At 49.1% G+C, this 19,174-nt stretch overlaps 1 protein-coding gene across 2 annotated transcripts; it reads left to right on the forward strand.

The window, feature by feature from the left end:
* Positions 1–40: 40 nt before the first annotated feature.
* Positions 41–17,932, forward strand: hmbox1b (homeobox containing 1 b). Of its 2 annotated transcripts, none has more exons than XM_014206182.3 (9): positions 41–292; positions 2,036–2,689; positions 8,402–8,487; positions 10,498–10,608; positions 10,945–11,098; positions 11,385–11,467; positions 11,785–11,880; positions 15,400–15,578; positions 17,648–17,932. In XM_014206182.3, exons 2-9 carry the CDS (start codon positions 2,037–2,039, stop codon positions 17,789–17,791), a joined length of 1,506 nt encoding a protein of 501 aa, XP_014061657.1. In that variant the 5' UTR covers positions 41–292; position 2,036; the 3' UTR covers positions 17,792–17,932. The 2 variants fall into 2 exon arrangements, with proteins under 2 accessions (XP_014061657.1, XP_014061658.1); XM_014206183.3 differs by having other exon boundaries at positions 42–292; positions 15,403–15,578.
* Positions 17,933–19,174: the final 1,242 nt, after the last annotated feature.

Raw genomic sequence — 19,174 nt, forward strand, 5'->3', positions numbered from 1 at the left:
GTGTCAAAGTTCCTTGTTATCGCGCTGACCAACATTTAAACTACAACTCCCATGTAATTATCGTCAAGGTGTTTCTATCAATATGGCTGTTGTCAGTCAGACAAAGGCAAACAGTTCGCTTGTGATTGAAAGCTAGTAAAAGGGCCGGGCATCTCCTGCTACAATCTGATGGTTTGATCGATGTGTTTCTTCTGTTAATAAGCGGTTTTCTCCCGCCACACGCTGTTTTGTGGTGGTGCAATATTAAAGGGTCAAGTGTACGGAGGCACATCGAGATAGCTAGCGACATAAGGTAACATTTTAATATATTTTAGCGATCAAACGTTTAGCTACTTGACTTAACAATCAGCTAGCTAGCCTATACATTTATTTTCAATGGTGGATTAGCAGTTGTCTATTTTACAATCTGGTCAAAATAACCACCCCGTGAAATTAAACAAACCGTTGTCTGATTAACTATTTAGCTAAAAGTCAGATGCGTTATTTTGAGTTGGTTAGCTTGCCAATAAACTAGCAAGGAGTAGCTAGCTAACGTCGTTATGCCAGTCTATTTTTACTCGATAGGTCTGTCTAGAATGGCTAACAACTAGCCAGTACTAGCTCTGTTTTCACTACGGTAGCAACAACAGCTTTTCTTTCTCTACCAACGGCCTTTGTTTACCTAATTTGCCAACAAAGTAACTAGCTAACGATAATGCATTGCAGAATGACTAATGTAAAACAAGTTCCTATCGGTGTGAATTATTTAGGTTTTCAATCTGGGCTTTACGCAGATGTGCAGTAACTCCACAGAAAATATGCAGCTACTTTACGCACCGATATGACTAAATCAAGATATAGTTGTAAAAATCTTATTTTGTAGGTGGTGCCATGATGAGAGATTTTTACAGACCTAAAGAGCCTAACAAACATGCAGCACCACAGTTGAAATGCTAGACCGCATAAAGAAGGGCAGAAACCAAGGACCGTGGGTAGTGACCAGTGTGGTGTTTGCTAGCCAGGCCTATGCCATCTGTGAGAGGAGACAACTGAAGCATCAGGTCAACCAAGGATGGGTTTATACACATTGGTCAGAACTGAGGATAAATTACAGTTGTATAACAGTCTCTCTCACACACACACACACCATGTCTTGTGGTCTAACTAGAAGTTAACCTTTTTGTTAGCTTTGTGCTCCTTCTGGTTAACCCAGCTTTGTTAACTAACCTACTGTCTAGTTAACAGTTAACTGGGTAAATATTTCCTGCTCAGGTGGGTAGGTAATGAATACAATAGCAGTGATTGAGCCTCAGCTTGTCTAGGTTAACTGTCACCTAAGAGCCAGGGAAGAATCCCTGTAACAAATTGTTCAGACAACACCTGACACCTTTTCAGAATTGTCCCTATTCTATCACTTGTTGATGGGCTATAGATGATAAAAGTTAGTGAGGCAACATGATTTGAAATTTGTTTAGGACTGTAGCAAGCAGAGGACAGGTTTTAATGGTGTGATAGTCTGCTGCCAGGGTTAAGTAAACCATGAAAATGGCAGTTAACTTTCTTTTTTTTTTTTTACATTTAAAAGTAAATCCAGATCAGTTGTCAGGTTCGAGAAGCTGGAATTAGGCTACAGATCACTGTCGTATGGTGGTTCTAGAACTGAAAGTTAAATCCAATGTAAAGTGCAAGCATGGATCTAGTGGTCAGAATTGAATGCATTACCAGCCAATGCTTCATAAAATGGAAAATGTGCCGCAGCCTGGTTATGATGATATTGATTTCTATAACACAGTGAAATGCTTATGGAAAACCATGCAGCGGGGGAAGTGCATGTATTATTGGTCTTAAAGCAGTAGAATGATTATGAGATAGCATCTGCTGCTGCTTTCAAGGTGACTTTACATGAATTGCCTGCTGTTCCCAAAAGAAGCTCCCTCGTTTATTTTCTCCCTTCATACCTCTACTCCCCCTCTGTTACTTTTTCATTCCTTCTCTCTCACGCGCTTCTTCCTCCCCCCCACCTCTGTCCCTTCCTCCCCCTCCTCCTCTCCTCCAGGATGTCTCATTACACAGACGAGCCTCGCTTCACCATCGAGCAGATCGACTTGCTCCAGAGGCTGCGGCGTACGGGCATGACCAAGCAAGAGATCCTCCACGCCCTTGACACCCTAGACCGGCTGGACCGCGAGCACGGGGACAAGTTCGGCCGTCGCACCTCCTACGGAGGAGGAGCAAATAGCTCTGTGTCCGACCCCAATAGCACCACCACAAACAACACTGCCTCTGTTTCTGCCGCCACCACCTCCTCAACAACATCCTCTTCCTGTATTAGTAATAATAATAATAATGGCGCCAGTGGTATTGGGAGCAGTAATGTTACCAACACCGCCCTGGCCTCATCCTCCACCAACTCTACCGCCACACAGACACAGTACCTCCCTCCACGTGGCGGGCTCTCCCCCTCGCCTAGCAACAGCTACGACACCTCCCCACCACCCGGCCCGCCCCCGCCCTCTGCCATCCTCTCGTCCCCGGTGTCGCTGGTCGCCATGGTGCAGAACGGGGGGCGGGACAGCCTGGCGGCAACGCCCAACGGGAAGCTCTCGCCGCCTCGGTACCCAATGAATAGCGCTGCTGCCGTCAGGCCGTTCGGGTTCGAGGCCACGGAGGAGGAGCTGGACATCGATGACAAGGTGGAGGAGCTCATGAGGTCAGTGATGATGTCACGGTGGGGTCAATAGAACTATTTTTATATCCCTGAAGTACTGAACTTTGCAGTTTTCGTCCTATTTGGCATGACAAGAAGTGTGATGATGGCTAAACAGACTGGTACCCAGTCTGTGAGAGATCATATTCAATATGTCATTTTATACACCAGTCCACCACCATCACCAGGACTATATCAGTTTATACACCAGTCCACCATCACCAGGACTGTATCAGTTTATACACCAGTCCACCACCACCAGGACTGTATCAGTTTATACACCAGTCCACCATCAGAACTGTATCATTTTATACACCAGTCCACCATCACCAGGACTGTATCACTTTATACACCAGTCCACCATCAGAACTGTATCATTTTATACACCAGTCCACCATCACCAGGACTGTATCAGTTTATACACCAGTCCACCATCAGAACTGTATCATTTTATACACCAGTCCACCATCACCAGGACTGTGTCAGTTTATACACCAGTCCACCACCACCAGGACTGTGTCAGTTTATACACCAGTCCACCACCACCAGGACTGTCAGTTTATACACCAGTCCACCATCACCAGGACTGTCAGTTTATACACCAGTCCACCATCACCAGGACTGTGTCAGTTTATACACCAGTCCACCACCACCACCAGGACTGTGTCAGTTTATACACCAGTCCACCACCACCAGGACTGTGTCAGTTTATACACCAGTCCACCACCACCAGGACTGTGTCAGTTTATACACCAGTCCACCATCACCAGGACTGTCAGTTTATACACCAGTCCACCACCACCACCAGGACTGTGTCAGTTTATACACCAGTCCACCACCACCAGGACTGTGTCAGTTTATACACCAGTCCACCACCACCAGGACTGTGTCAGTTTATACACCAGTCCACCACCACCAGGACTGTGTCAGTTTATACACCAGTCCACCACCATCAGGACTGTCAGTTTATACACCAGTCCACCACCACCAGGACTGTGTCAGTTTATACACCAGTCCACCATCACCAGGACTGTGTCAGTTTATACACCAGTCCACCACCATCAGGACTGTCAGTTTATACACCAGTCCACCACCACCAGGACTGTGTCAGTTTATACACCAGTCCACCACCATCACCAGGACTGTGTCAGTTTATACACCAGTCCACCACCACCAGGACTGTGTCAGTTTATACACCAGTCCACCATCACCAGGACTGTGTCAGTTTATACACCAGTCCACCACCACCAGGACTGTGTCAGTTTATACACCAGTCCACCACCACCAGGACTGTGTCAGTTTATACACCAGTCCACCACCACCACCAGGACTGTGTCAGTTTATACACCAGTCCACCACCACCAGGACGTGTCAGTTTATACACCAGTCCACCACCACCAGGACTGTATCAGTTTATACACCAGTCCACCACCACCAGGACTGTCAGTTTATACACCAGTCCACCACCACCAGGACTGTCAGTTTATACACCAGTCCACCATCACCAGGACTGTCAGTTTATACACCAGTCCACCATCACCAGGACTGTCAGTTTATACACCAGTCCACCATCACCAGGACTGTCAGTTTATACACCAGTCCACCATCACCAGGACTGTGTCAGTTTATACACCAGTCCACCATCACCAGGACTGTGTCAGTTTATACACCAGTCCACCATCACCAGGACTGTGTCAGTTTATACACCAGTCCACCACCACCAGGACTGTGTCAGTTTATACACCAGTCCACCACCACCACCAGGACTGTCAGTTTATACACCAGTCCACCATCACCAGGACTGTCAGTTTATACACCAGTCCACCATCACCAGGACTGTCAGTTTATACACCAGTCCACCACCACCAGGACTGTGTCAGTTTATACACCAGTCCACCACCACCAGGACTGTGTCAGTTTATACACCAGTCCACCATCACCAGGACTGTCAGTTTATACACCAGTCCACCACCACCACCAGGACTGTGTCAGTTTATACACCAGTCCACCATCACCAGGACTGTCAGTTTATACACCAGTCCACCACCACCAGGACTGTGTCAGTTTATACACCAGTCCACCACTACCAGGACTGTGTCAGTTTATACACCAGTCCACCACCACCAGGACTGTGTCAGTTTATACACCAGTCCACCACCATCAGGACTGTGTCAGTTTATACACCAGTCCACCACCACCAGGACTGTGTCAGTTTATACACCAGTCCACCATCACCAGGACTGTCAGTTTATACACCAGTCCACCACCACCAGGACTGTGTCAGTTTATACACCAGTCCACCACCACCACCAGGACTGTATCAGTTTATACACCAGTCCACCACCACCAGGACTGTGTCAGTTTATACACCAGTCCACCACCACCAGGACTGTGTCAGTTTATACACCAGTCCACCACCATCAGGACTGTGTCAGTTTATACACCAGTCCACCACCACCAGGACTGTGTCAGTTTATACACCAGTCCACCATCACCAGGACTGTATCAGTTTATACACCAGTCCACCACCACCAGGACTGTCAGTTTATACACCAGTCCACCACCACCAGGACTGTCAGTTTATACACCAGTCCACCACCATCAGGACTGTGTCAGTTTATACACCAGTCCACCACCACCAGGACTGTGTCAGTTTATACACCAGTCCACCACCACCACCAGGACTATATCAGTTTATACACCAGTCCACCACCACCAGGACTGTATCAGTTTATACACCAGTCCACCACCACCAGGACTGTATCAGTTTATACACCAGTCCACCACCACCAGGACTGTGTCAGTCATGTATGCACTGTCTTTCACACACTTAAAAAGCATGAAAACATTTTAGGCTACCACTTTAGCTATTTACTAACTGTTATTAAGTCTGGGAGCCACCCAAATCAAAATGTATGCGAACAGTCGTCCTGCCGTAGGACTCTTGATGTATGCGTCTGTTATGTTACAAGGATAACAGGAAGAATGCATAGCTGTGATGTACAGTAACTATAATGTTAAAAGCCCTGGTACCATGCCTGCCCCCTCCTCTTAGAAGGTGCATTATATTCCATAATGTCCTGTAAGGGAAGCAGCGTTCAGAAACACTCTCCCTGGGATCAGTCTCATGTTGCAGAGTGCTGCTGTGTGGTTGGATGGTGCTGTGTTCCACACCCCCACGTTATCCTCTATACTACGGATATTATCTTAAAGGAGGAATCTACTATTGGTGCATCCATTTTTGTACTTTTAAACTGCAGATCGCCCGTTAATGTGCCTGTTTCCTTCTGTTTTCTCAGCTCTGCTGGGTTTAGCTGTTGGTACCCTCTTCCTCCTCCTCCTCCACTCACCACCCGCCCTCCACCCTCCTCCACCCTCCCTCCTCCACCCACCCTCCTCCTCCACTCACCACCCGCCCTCCACCCTCCTCCTCCTCCACCCTCCTCCTCCACCCTCCTCCTCCACCCTCCCTCCTCCACCCACCCTCCTCCACCCTCCCTCCTCCACCCACCCTCCTCCTCCACTCACCACCCGCCCTCCTCCTCCACTCACCACCCGCCCTCCTCCTCCACGTTCCTCCTCCACCCGCCCTCCTCCTCCACGTTCCTCCTCCACCCGCCCTCCTCCTCCACGTTCCTCCTCCACCCGCCCTCCTCCTCCACGTTCCTCCTCCACCCGCCCTCCTCCTCCACCCGCCCTCCACCCTCCTCCACTCACCACCCGCCCTCCTCCTCCACCCTCCCTCCTCCTCCTCCACTCACCATTTCGAGCCAGTCCCAGATGTCATCCTAATCCCGATATAGTGCACTACTTTTGAACAAGTTCCATAGTGCTCTGGTTTAAAGTAGTGCACTATATAGGCAATAGGGTGCTATTTGGGACGTAGCCTCGTAGTGTCGATAAGCAGCCGTCTTTGTGGGTCTCGCTAATTTTAGCTGCGCCTCGATAAGGGAGGAGGCGGCGTGACTCATTGGATCTGGGAAATAGGAGGAGTAGAGGAATAGTGAGCACCTGCAGGACAGCGACGGCTGTACACCTCGTCTTCCATCTGGTCAGATCAGGCTCTTTTTCTACACAGGTCCCCACTTTCAGCCCACTGAAGGGAAACTGCAGTAGGCAAGGAGTGCACAGGAGTGCCCGCGCGTGTGGGTGTCCGCCCGCTCTGCCCGCGCGTGGGGGTGTCCGCCCGCTCTGCCCGCGCGTGGGGGTGTCCGCCCGCTCTGCCCGCGCGTGGGGGTGTCCGCCCGCTCTGCCCGCGCGTGGGGGTGTCCGCCCGTTCTGCCCGCGCGTCCGCCCGCTCTGCCCGCGCGTCCGCGCCGCTCTGCCCGCGCGTCCGCCCGCTCTGCCCGCGCGTCCGCCCGCTCTGCCCGCGCGTCCGCCCGCTCTGCCCGCGCGTCCGCCCGCTCTGCCCGCGCGTGGGTTGGGTCTCTGCCCGCGCGTGGGTTGGGTCTCTGCCCGCGCGTGGGTTGGGTCTCTGCCCGCGCGTGGGTTGGGTCTCTGCCCGCGCGTGGGTTGGGTCTCTGCCCGCGCGTGGGTTGGGTCTCTGCCCGCGCGTGGGTTGGGTCTCTGCCCCGCGCGTGGGTTGGGTCTCTGCCCGCGCGTGGGTTGGGTCTCTGCCCGCGCGTGGGTTGGGTCTCTGCCCGCGCGTGGGTTGGGTCTCTGCCCGCGCGTGGGTTGGGTCTCTGCCCGCGCGTGGGTTGGGTCTCTGCCCGCGCGTGGGTTGGGTCTCTGCCCGCGCGTGGGTTGGGTCTCTGCCCGCGCGTGGGTTGGGTCTCTGCCCGCGCGTGGGTTGGGTCTCTGCCCGCGCGTGGGTTGGGTCTCTGCCCGCGCGTGGGTTGGGTCTCTGCCCGCGCGTGGGTTGGGTCTCTGCCCGCGCGTGGGTTGGGTCTCTGCCCGCCCGCGCGTGGGTTGGGTCTCTGCCCGCTCTGCTCAGAAAAACGGGCTTTGGAGATGAAATTTGACTTCCTTATGTTACAAAATCCATTTCAACAAGAGGAATATAGATTCTTCATGTTCTGAATCCTTCCGTGGGATCTTTCTCTAACATGTCATTCACATTGTATCAAAAAAAAAAAAAGTGGGTTTTGTAACCTAATACATCCCATAATAAGCACCAAGCTCTGTTGACATAACGGTGCAGGTTTCTCGTAACTTGGCAGGTTTTTTCATTTTGAATTAGCGTGACACGAGCCGAGTTAAACGTTAAACCGCTTGGAAAATAAAAAGCTTGTTGCGCCGTTGACATTTAACAGATGTGCTTGTTTTTGTGAGAAATCGTTGAAGAAGAACAGGACTTAATATAGAAAAGCGTAAACTCAAATACTGAGTGTCTGTCTTACCTCTAGTTTTATGTCCTGAGGAATGTAGAAGAAAGATGACCAGTTTAACAGTGAACCTGTCAGGTGACCAGCAGCCTCAGTTTTCTCACAGCGTCTAGCCTAGCTGACGCAATTCAAATTAACTCACGTTTATCCACCTTTTTTTTTCTCCTCTGGCCTCCGTTGATTTAGTTTCCCTAATTCTGGACATCCTACAAGGGTTAAACTCCAATAACATTTGAAGGGATTATGACAGAGACATCGAGTTTGGCCCATTTAGTTTTTTTAGAGGTTGGACACCCAACTACATGGTAGTAGAAACACACTGGTCCATGTTTTACAAAGCAAACATAACTATGTTTATAGTGTGTGTGTGTGTGTGTGTGTGTGTGCGCAGGAGGGACAGCAGTATCGTCAAGGAAGAGATCAAGTCCTTTCTGGGAAACAGGAGAATCTCTCAGGCTGTGGTGGCTCAGGTCACAGGTCAGTGAGGACACACACACACATTCTGTGGCGGCCCAGGTCAGTAAGACCGTGAAGCTTCCACTATAATTGACAACCCCTCGCACTACAAGCCTGACACAGCAATCAACTTTCTAACAGACAGGATTGAATTGAATAGCCTTTTTCATCAGACATCTATTTCAGTATATGGGCAGTACAGTGACCGCTACATTAGGGTTGTGTGTGTGTGTGTGTGTGTGTGTGTGTGTGTGTGTGTGTGTGTGTGTGTGTGTGCACTCACACTGCCGTTCAAAAGTTTGGGGTCACTTAGAAAGTGCTTCGGTTTCTGGCCATTTTGAGCCTGTAATGGAACCCACAAATGCTGATGCTCCAGATACTCAACTAGTCTAAAGAAGGCCAGTTTTATTGCTTCTTTAATCAGAACAACAGATTTCAGCTTTCATCTAATTCAGAACAGTTTTTAGCTGTGCTAACATAATTGTTAAAGGGTTTTCTAATGATCAATTAGCCTTTTAAAATTATAAACTTGGATTAGCTAACACAACGTGCCATTGGAACACACGAGTTTTGGTTGCCGATAACGGGCCTCTGTACGCCTATGTGGATATTCCATTAAAAATCAGCCATGTCAGCTACAAAAGTCATTTACAACATTAACAATGTCTACACTGTATTTCTGATCAATTTGATATTTTAATGGACAAAAAATGTGCTTTTCTGTCAAACAAGGACATCTAAGTGACCCCAAACCTTTGAACAGTAGTGTGTTTTATTTATATACACACACACACACAACACACACACACACACACACACACACACACACACAGTGGAGAGAACAAGTATTTGATACACTGCCGATTTTGCAGGTTTTCCTACTTACAAAGCATGTAGAGGTCTGTCATTTTTATCATTCATTAGAGTTAACTGCACCTCGGATTGCAGCCCAAATAAAAAGTAACAGACACGTCTCAACATCAACTGTTCAGAGGAGACTGTGTAAATCAGGCCTTCATGGTCGAATTACTGCAAAGAAACCACTACTAAAGGACACCAATAAGAAGAAGAGACTTGCTTGGGCCAAGAAACACGAGCAATGGACACAAGACCGGTGGAAATCTGTCCTTTGGTCTGATGAGTCCAAATTGGAGATTTTTGGTTCCAACCGCCTTGTCGTTGTGAGACGCAGAGTAGGTGAAAGGATGATCTCTGCATGTGTGGTTCCCACCGTGAAGCATGGAGGAGGTGGTGTGGGGCTGCTTTGCTGGTGACACTGTCAGTGATTTATTTTGAATTCAAGGCACACTTAACCAGCATGACTACCACAGCATTCTGCAGCGATACGCCATCCAATCTGGCTTGGGCTTAGTGGGACTATCATTTGTTTTTCAACAGGACAATGACCCAACACACACCTCCAGACTGTAAGGGCTATTTGACCAAGCAGAGTGATGGAATGCTGCATCAGATGACCTGGCCTACACAATCACCTGACCTCAACCCAATTGAGATGGTTTGGGATGAGTTGGACTGCAGAGTGAATGAAAAGCAGCCAACAAGTGCTCAGCATAGGTGGGAACTCCTTCAAGACTGTTGGAAAAGCATTCCAGGTGAAGCTGGTTGAGAGAATGCCAAGTGTGCGCAAAGCTGTCATCAAGGCAAAGGGTGGCTATTTGAAGAATCTCAAATATAAAATATATTTTGATTTGTTTAACACTTTTTTTGGTTACTACATGATTCCATGTTATTTCATAGTTTTGATGTCTTCATTATTATTCTACAATGTAGAAAACAGTAAAAATGAGGAAAAACCCTTGAATGACTAGGTGTTAGAAAACTTTAGTGTATTTCTATATGCAGTACAGTGATAGCTACATTAGTAATGCGTGTATATATAGGCAGTAGAGTGATAACACATACAGCGAAGAGAATTGTAGCTAAGTCTCAGTGGAAGGTGTGTGTTTATTGGCTGGTAGGACTGCTGTTTTTAACTGTGTGGTGCCTGTGTGCCTGTCTGTGTGGTTCCAGGAATCAGTCAGAGCAGGATCTCTCATTGGTTGCTCCAGCACGGCTCTGACCTCAGCGAACAGAAGAAGAGAGCTTTCTACCGCTGGTACCAGCTCGAGAAAACCACCCCAGGTACACCTCTCTCTGTCTCTCTCTCTGTCTCTCTCTCTGTCGCTCGCTCTGTCTCGCTCGCTCTCTGTCTCCCTCGCTCGCTCGCTCTCTGTCTCCCTCGCTCGCTCGCTCTCTGTCTCCCTCGCTCCCTCGCTCTCTGTCTCGCTCGCTCTCTGTCTCCCTCGCTCCCTCGCTCTCTGTCTCGCTCGCTCTCTGTCTCGCTCGCTCTCTGTCTCCCTCGCTCTCTGTCTCTAAACTAAAACAATTTCAGCCTGTTTGGTTCCATTTGGTGTCCAGTGAATACGAGACATGTTATAAAGGCTTAACTTAATGCTTTCTCTCTATTGGCTCCTCCAGGTGCCACTCTAAACATGTGCCCTGCCCCCATGGCTCTGGAGGAGATGGAGTGGAGACAGACCCCGCCCCCTATAAGCACCGGCCCCGGGAGCTTCCGTCTTCGGCGTGGGAGTCGCTTTACCTGGAGGAAGGAATGTCTAGCTGTGATGGAGAGGTTAGGATGAGGGGGTGAGGGGGAAAGTGGGGAGATAACTAGTTGGCAGAGGGCAGGAGATGTGAGGAGAGGGCACTTGTCAAAAGTAGTGCACTACATAGGGTAGAATCTCAGCCTTGCGGCCTCTCTTCTCATAACCCATTGGATGAGAAGGTCAAGGGTGACCTCTCCTCATCTCATCCAATGGGTTTTGAGAAGGGGGGCGAGGAGAGTGGTGGGAATAGGGTACCATTTGGAATACTACCTGAATCGGTGTTTTGCCATGACAACCGCCTCTTCTCCTCAGCTACTTCAATGACAACCAGTACCCTGACGAAGCCAAGAGAGAGGAGATCGCCAACGCCTGCAACGCGGTCATCCAGAAACCAGGTATTTCCTTCTGTCCACCTTACCGTTGTACTGGCTTTTCTTGTCCTAACACATGCACCTCTTTTCTTACTAGGACCTGATTTTGCTGATAGCTACTTTGTTGAGTAAAATTGAACTTAAAATGACTGTGGTATGAGGTTGGTTATTTGTCTTACCTAGCTACCTTAAGTTGAATGCACTGATTGTGAGTTGCTCTGGATAAGAGCGTCTGCTAAATTCTTATTTAAAAAAGTAAATAAAATACAAATCAGCATACTTTTCCCTAAGGAATATAATTTACTATATGCAGTAATAATTTGTGGAATGTTTTATTCCAGGGAAGAAGCTTTCGGACCTGGAGAGAGTCACATCCCTCAAAGTCTACAACTGGTTTGCCAACCGACGCAAAGAGATCAAGAGACGGGCTAATATTGGTAACGCTGGGCTAATATTGGGGGCGCTGGGCTAATATTGGGGACGCTGGGCTAATATTGGGGACGCTGGGCTAATATTGGGGACGCTGGGCTAATATTGGGGACGCTGGGCTAATATTGGGGACGCTGGGCTAATATTGGGGATGTGGGATTGGGGACGCTGGGCTAATATTGGGGATGTGGGATTGGGGACCCTGGGCTAATATTGGTGATGTGGGATTGGGGACGTGGGATTGGGGACGCTGGGCTAATATTGGTGATGTGGGATTGGGGACGCTGGGCTAATATTGGTGATGTGGGATTGGGGACGCTGGGCTAATATTGGTGACGTGGGATTGGGGACGCTGGGCTAATATTGGGGACGTGGGATTGGGGACGTGGGATAATATTGGTGACGTGGGATTGGGGACGTGGGATAATATTGGTGATGTGGGATTGGGGACGTGGGATAATATTGGTGATGTGGGATTGGGGACGTGGGATAATATTGGTGATGTGGGATTGGGGACGTGGGATTGGGGACGCTGGGCTAATATTGGTAACGTGGGATTGGGGACATGGGATAATATTGGTGATGTGGGATTGGGGACGCTGGGATAATATTGGTGACGTGGGATTGGGGACGCTGGGATAATATTGGTGACGTGGGATTGGGGACGCTGGGATAATATTGGTGACGTGGGATTGGGGACGTGGGCTAATATTGGTGACGTGGGATTGGGGACGCTGGGATAATATTGGTGATGTGGGATTGGGGACGTGGGATAATATTGGTGATGTGGGATTGGGGACGCTGGGCTAATATTGGGGACGCTGGGATAATATTGGTGACGTGGGATTGGGGACGCTGGGCTAATATTGGTGACGTGGGATTGGGGACGCTGGGCTAATATTGGTGATGTGGGATTGGGGACGTGGGATTGGGGACGCTGGGCTAATATTGGTGATGTGGGATTGGGGACGTGGGCTAATATTGGTGATGTGGGATTGGGGACGCTGGGATAATATTGGTGATGTGGGATTGGGGACGCTGGGATAATATTGGTGATGTGGGATTGGGGACGCTGGGATAATATTGGTGATGTGGGATTGGGGACGCTGGGATAATATTGGTGATGTGGGATTGGGGACGCTGGGATAATATTGGTGACGTGGGATTGGGGACGCTGGGATAATATTGGTGATGTGGGATTGGGGACGCTGGGATAATATTGGTGATGTGGGATTGGGGACGTGGGATAATATTGGTGATGTGGGATTGGGGACGCTGGGATAATATTGGTGACGCTGGGCTAATATTGGTGATGTGGGATTGGGGACGCTGGGATAATATTGGTGATGTGGGATTGGGGACGTGGGATAATATTGGGGACGTGGGATTGGGGACGCTGGGATAATATTGGTGATGTGGGATTGGGGACGCTGGGATAATATTGGTGACGCTGGGCTAATATTGGTGACGTGGGATTGGGGACGCTGGGATAATATTGGGGACGTGGGATTGGGGACGCTGGGATAATATTGGTGACGTGGGATTGGGGACGCTGGGATAATATTGGTGATGTGGGATTGGGGACGCTGGGATAATATTGGTGATGTGGGATTGGGGACGCTGGGATAATATTGGTGATGTGGGATTGGGGACGCTGGGATAATATTGGTGATGTGGGATTGGGGACGCTGGGATAATATTGGTGATGTGGGATTGGGGACGCTGGGATAATATTGGTGACGTGGGATTGGGGACGCTGGGATAATATTGGTGATGTGGGATTGGGGACGCTGGGATAATATTGGTGATGTGGGATTGGGGACGTGGGATAATATTGGTGATGTGGGATTGGGGACGCTGGGATAATATTGGTGACGCTGGGCTAATATTGGTGATGTGGGATTGGGGACGCTGGGATAATATTGGTGATGTGGGATTGGGGACGTGGGATAATATTGGGGACGTGGGATTGGGGACGCTGGGATAATATTGGTGATGTGGGATTGGGGACGCTGGGATAATATTGGTGACGCTGGGCTAATATTGGTGACGTGGGATTGGGGACGCTGGGATAATATTGGGGACGTGGGATTGGGGACGCTGGGATAATATTGGGGACGTGGGATTGGGGACGCTGGGATAATATTGGTGATGTGGGATTGGGGACGCTGGGATAATATTGGTGACGTGGGATAATATTGGTGATGTGGGATTGGGGACGCTGGGATAATATTGGTGACGCTGGGCTAATATTGGTGATGTGGGATTGGGGACGTGGGATAATATTGGGGACGTGGGATTGGGGACGCTGGGATAATATTGGTGATGTGGGATTGGGGACGCTGGGATAATATTGGTGACGCTGGGCTAATATTGGGGACGTGGGATTGGGGACGCTGGGATAATATTGGGGACGTGGGATTGGGGACGCTGGGATAATATTGGTGATGTGGGATTGGGGACGTGGGATAATATTGGTGATGTGGGATTGGGGACGTGGGATAATATTGGTGATGTGGGATTGGGGACGTGCGATAATATTGGTGATTGGGGACGCTGGGATAATATTGGTGACGCTGGGCTAATATTGGTGACGTGGGATTGGGGACGTGGGATAATATTGGGGACGTGGGATTGGGGACGTGGGATAATATTGGTGATGTGGGATTGGGGACGCTGGGATAATATTGGTGATGTGGGATTGGGGACGCTGGGATAATATTGGTGATGTGGGATTGGGGACGCTGGGATAATATTGGTGACGTGGGATTGGGGACGCTGGGATAATATTGGTGACGTGGGATTGGGGACGCTGGGCTAATATTGGTGACGTGGGATTGGGGACGCTGGGCTAATATTGGTGACGTGGGATTGGGGACGCTGGGCTAATATTGGTGATGTGGGATTGGGGACGTGGGATTGGGGACGCTGGGCTAATATTGGTGATTGGGGACGCTGGGCTAATATTGGGGACGCTGGGCTAATATTGGTGACGTGGTATTGGGGACGCTGGGCTAATATTGGTGATGTGGGATTGGGGACGCTGGGCTAATATTGGTGACGTGGGATTGGGGACGCTGGGATAATATTGGTGATGGGGGATTGGGGACGCTGGGTATCTGTTGTAATAAAGACAAAGATCCAGGGCTCGGTTTCTCGATAGTGATGGAACTTCGGCTTAGGAGTGTTTAAACAATACGTCTTTCCTACAAAGGCCCGAAGACGTAACATAAGTTTCCCAAAACACCACGCAGAGAAAATGTTTCAGAAGTGAGTCGTTGAGGCATGTGTTGATACTGAATGGAGAGAAAGGAAGAACTGTTCTCGGATCAGTGTTCTCCATTCAACTCTTACATTAACATTATGATTATTCCACAATACTGACGACGGATCAGTTCCTAGAACGATATTATCACCTATGGCTGCAAACATTGAGTCGGCTTATTATAATGTTTACCCTATAATAAGTCAAGATTTAGCACAACATGCTAGGCTACACATCATGAAATATATTCTGTTTTCTCAAGAAGCCACGATCTTGGAGAGCCATGGGATAGACGTCCAGAGTCCTGGAGGACACTCCAACAGCGACGACATCGATGGAGGCGACTACACAGAACAGGCCTGTGACCTGCCCTACTTCGACAAGAGACCCATGGCCAGACCCTTTGGCTTCTACAGGCTGGAGCCCACTTCACCCACACAGGTATGCAGCCAGGACCAGGGACCACAGTTTCAAATGCCCAGCCATGCAATTTATAAACTTGATCTCCACTGTAAAAACCGTCTTGACATTATCTCCGACATTTACAACATTGTTGCAATATTAAAATTCAATCTCCACTGTGTCCTATAATAATGAAGGTGTTGGGAGTCGGGACGAGACAGTGTTTCAGCCAGTCAATCATGAATCAGCGTCATTTTTATAAAGAAATGTCAATAAAAAAATATAAAAAAATAAAATGAAACGAAATGCAGCTAGTTTGCTGTCTTGCTAGCTTCAGTCTGAAGTGATTGTGTTAGCTGTGTAGTTGGCTAGCTAGCAAGTGGGGGAAGAGCTTCCATAGCAACCATTTTGGTTTCCGATAGTTTCAGAACTTTGCAGGTTGCTATCAACCAGCGCTTGTGTTGTTTTGCTTTACATGGCAGTCAATAGGAATAGAACTAACGACCAGAGAACTCCTAAAATTGCACTTGACAACCAGTGTTTGTGAATGTAGCATTGTGTTTTGTTGAAAAATATATGGTTTGGGAAAGAATCTCCCTTTTTTAATTCTGTTAACCCGTTGTATAAAAGCAATAATACACAAGTCCATATGTCATAACACATGGCCTCATGTATTATTGGATAACTACATCTCTGCCTGTTCACCTCCCTAACCAGAGTCCCATGTTAGACGGGCAGCATTTTCCCCCCAGTCAATATGCTCAGATTACCGTAGTCACTACTAGGGCTATCTCCATTTTGAAGTAGTCATGTGGGTGGGACCACTGAGGTATAATAAGAACTGGAGACCGCGTCCAAGATGTCCGCCCGTTGTTTTCAAGGAAATCTACTCAGGTTTGCGTACGCCGATTCATGCATTGTCTCTATCCGGGTTGTACGGACCAACATCACATGCACACTAGCACTCAGCGCGCACAGGGAGCAGCGACAATTATTTGAATAATTCAATGGATGTTTTTATTTTTTGCACAAAGGCCATGACTGAAGTGTCTTATTAAGAATTTTGCAATCTTACTTCTCTGTGTCCATGTCAGTTAAACTGCAGTGTCAGTTAAATGTCAGTTAAACCATGTCAGTTAAACTGCAGTACCAAAGAAAAAACAGTAGGAGCAGTCAACCTATTTATTTTTATATAAATTTAACTAGGCAAGTCGGTTAAGAACACATTTTTATTTTCCTTGTCAGCTCGGGGATTTGATCTAGCAACCTTTCGGTTACTGGCCCAACGCTCTAACCTCTAGGCTACCTGCCGCCCCTGCTATGGGCAGAGAGGACGAGGCAGAGCGAGAGGGTTTACACCACCCAAAATCTGTCCACAAAAAATCTGACCACGAAGTGAGAAATTGTTGTACGGAGGTCCATGATTCTTGAATTTAGTCAACAAAAATGTGTATTTCTAATTTTCTACGTGAGGCTTATTTGATTTAATAGAAGCTGTCATGGTTAGGTTGTTACAAATGTACTGATATAAGTGGACATACGTGACATTTCGGCAACTTCTGAAAAATACTACTTTATATTGGCGTTGTCTGTTCACACGTATCCGCCCTCTCATTGGCTAGAATGGCCCCACCTGATCTCTCCATTAGGGCAGTCACTTAACTATCTTGTCAATATAATTGATCATCTTTGCTTTGGGTTAAGGAAGGGTCACAGGATTCCATCCTGGTCGTCAGGATGGGTCAGCCAATGAATTATACTCACTCCTGAGCAAAGTTTCCATAACTAAGACAATACACTGCAGCACAGTAGGTGGTGGTGTGCACCATTTTAGTTGATGTACGGACTGCTAGTACACTAATAGAACAAGAAATGGACTACTTTAAAATGGAGAGTGACTACTTTAAAATGGAGAGTGACTACTTTAAAATGGAGAGTGACTACTTTAAAATGGAGAGTGACTACTTTAAAATGGAGAGTGACTACTTTAAAATGGAGAGTGACTACTTTAAAAATGCACTGCCAATGCTGTCACAGAAGTCAGCCATTACAAGGATAAAAGGTGTGCTATCTTTCCATATGGATGATCTCTCCCCTCCTCCTCCTAGGATGATGGTCCAGGCCATGGAGACCACCAGGACCCCATCTCTCTGGCCGTGGAGATGGCAGCAGTCAACCACACCATCCTGGCTCTGTCCCGGACCGGAGGGGTGCCCAGCGACATCAAGACAGAGGCCCTGGATGATGACTGAACAAGGGGAGAGGGGAGGGGGTTACTGGATGATGACTGAACAAGGGAAGGGGGTTACTGGATGACTGAACAAGGGGAGGGGGTTACTGGATGACTAAACAAGGGGAGGGGGTTACTGGATGACTAAACAAGGGGAGGGGGTTACTGGATGACTGAACAAGGGGAGGGGGAAGAGGGGAGGGGTTACTGGATGACTAAACAAGGGAAGGGGGTTACTGGATGATGACTGAACAAGGGGAGGGGGTTACTGGATGATGACTGAACAAGGGGAGAGGGGAGGGGGTTACTGGATGATGACTGAACAAGGGGAGGGGTTACTGGATGATGACTGAACAAGGGGAGGGGGAAGAGGGGAGGGGTTACTGGATGATGACTGAACAAGGGGAGGGGGAAGAGGGGAGGGGTTACTGGATGATGACTGAACAAGGGGAGGGGGAAGAGGGGAGGGGTTACTGGATGATGACTGAACAAGGGGAGGGGGAAGAGGGGAGGGGTTACTGGATGATGACTGAACAAGGGGAGGGGGAAGAGGGGAGGGGTTACTGGATGACTGAACAAGGGGAGGGGTTACTGGATGACTGAACAAGGGGAGGGGTTACTGGATGACTGAACAAGGGGAGGGGGAAGAGGGGAGGGGTTACTGGATGATGACTGAACAAGGGGAGGGGTTACTGGATGACTGAACAAGGGGAGGGGGAAGAGGGGAGGGGTTACTGGATGACTGAACAAGGGGAGGGGGAAGAGGGGAGGGGTTACTGGATGACTAAACAAGGGGAGGGGTTACTGGATGACTAAACAAGGGGAGGGGGAAGAGGGGAGGGGTTACTGGATGATGACTGAACAAGGGGAGGGGTTACTGGATGACTAAACAAGGGGAGGGGGAAGAGGGGAGGGGTTACTGGATGACTAAACAAGGGGAGGGGGAAGAGGGGAGGGGTTACTGGATGACTAAACAAGGGGAGGGGGAAGAGGGGAGGGGTTACTGGATGACTGAACAAGGGGAGGGGTTACTGGATGACTGAACAAGGGGAGGGGTTACTGGATGACTGAACAAGGGGAGGGGGAAGAGGGGAGGGGTTACTGGATGACTGAACAAGGGGAGGGGGAAGAGGGGAGGGGGTTACTGGACGTGTCCCCGTGTAACCTGTCCTCATCACAGCCCCAGTGTACCCTGCCCTGTCCTCATCACAGCCCCAGTGTACCCTGCCCTGTCCTCGTCACAGCCCCAGTGTACCCTGCCCTGTCCTCGTCACACCCCCAGTGTACCCTGCCCTGTCCTCGTCACAGCCCCAGTGTACCCTGCTCTGTCCTCATCACAGCCCCAGTGTACCCTGCTCTGTCCTCATCACAGCCCCAGTGTACCCTGCTCTGTCCTCATCACAGC

Source organism: Salmo salar, chromosome 06 (assembly GCF_965601325.2).
Source record: "Salmo salar chromosome 06, fSalSal1, whole genome shotgun sequence".
Classification (NCBI taxonomy): domain Eukaryota; kingdom Metazoa; phylum Chordata; class Actinopteri; order Salmoniformes; family Salmonidae; genus Salmo; species Salmo salar.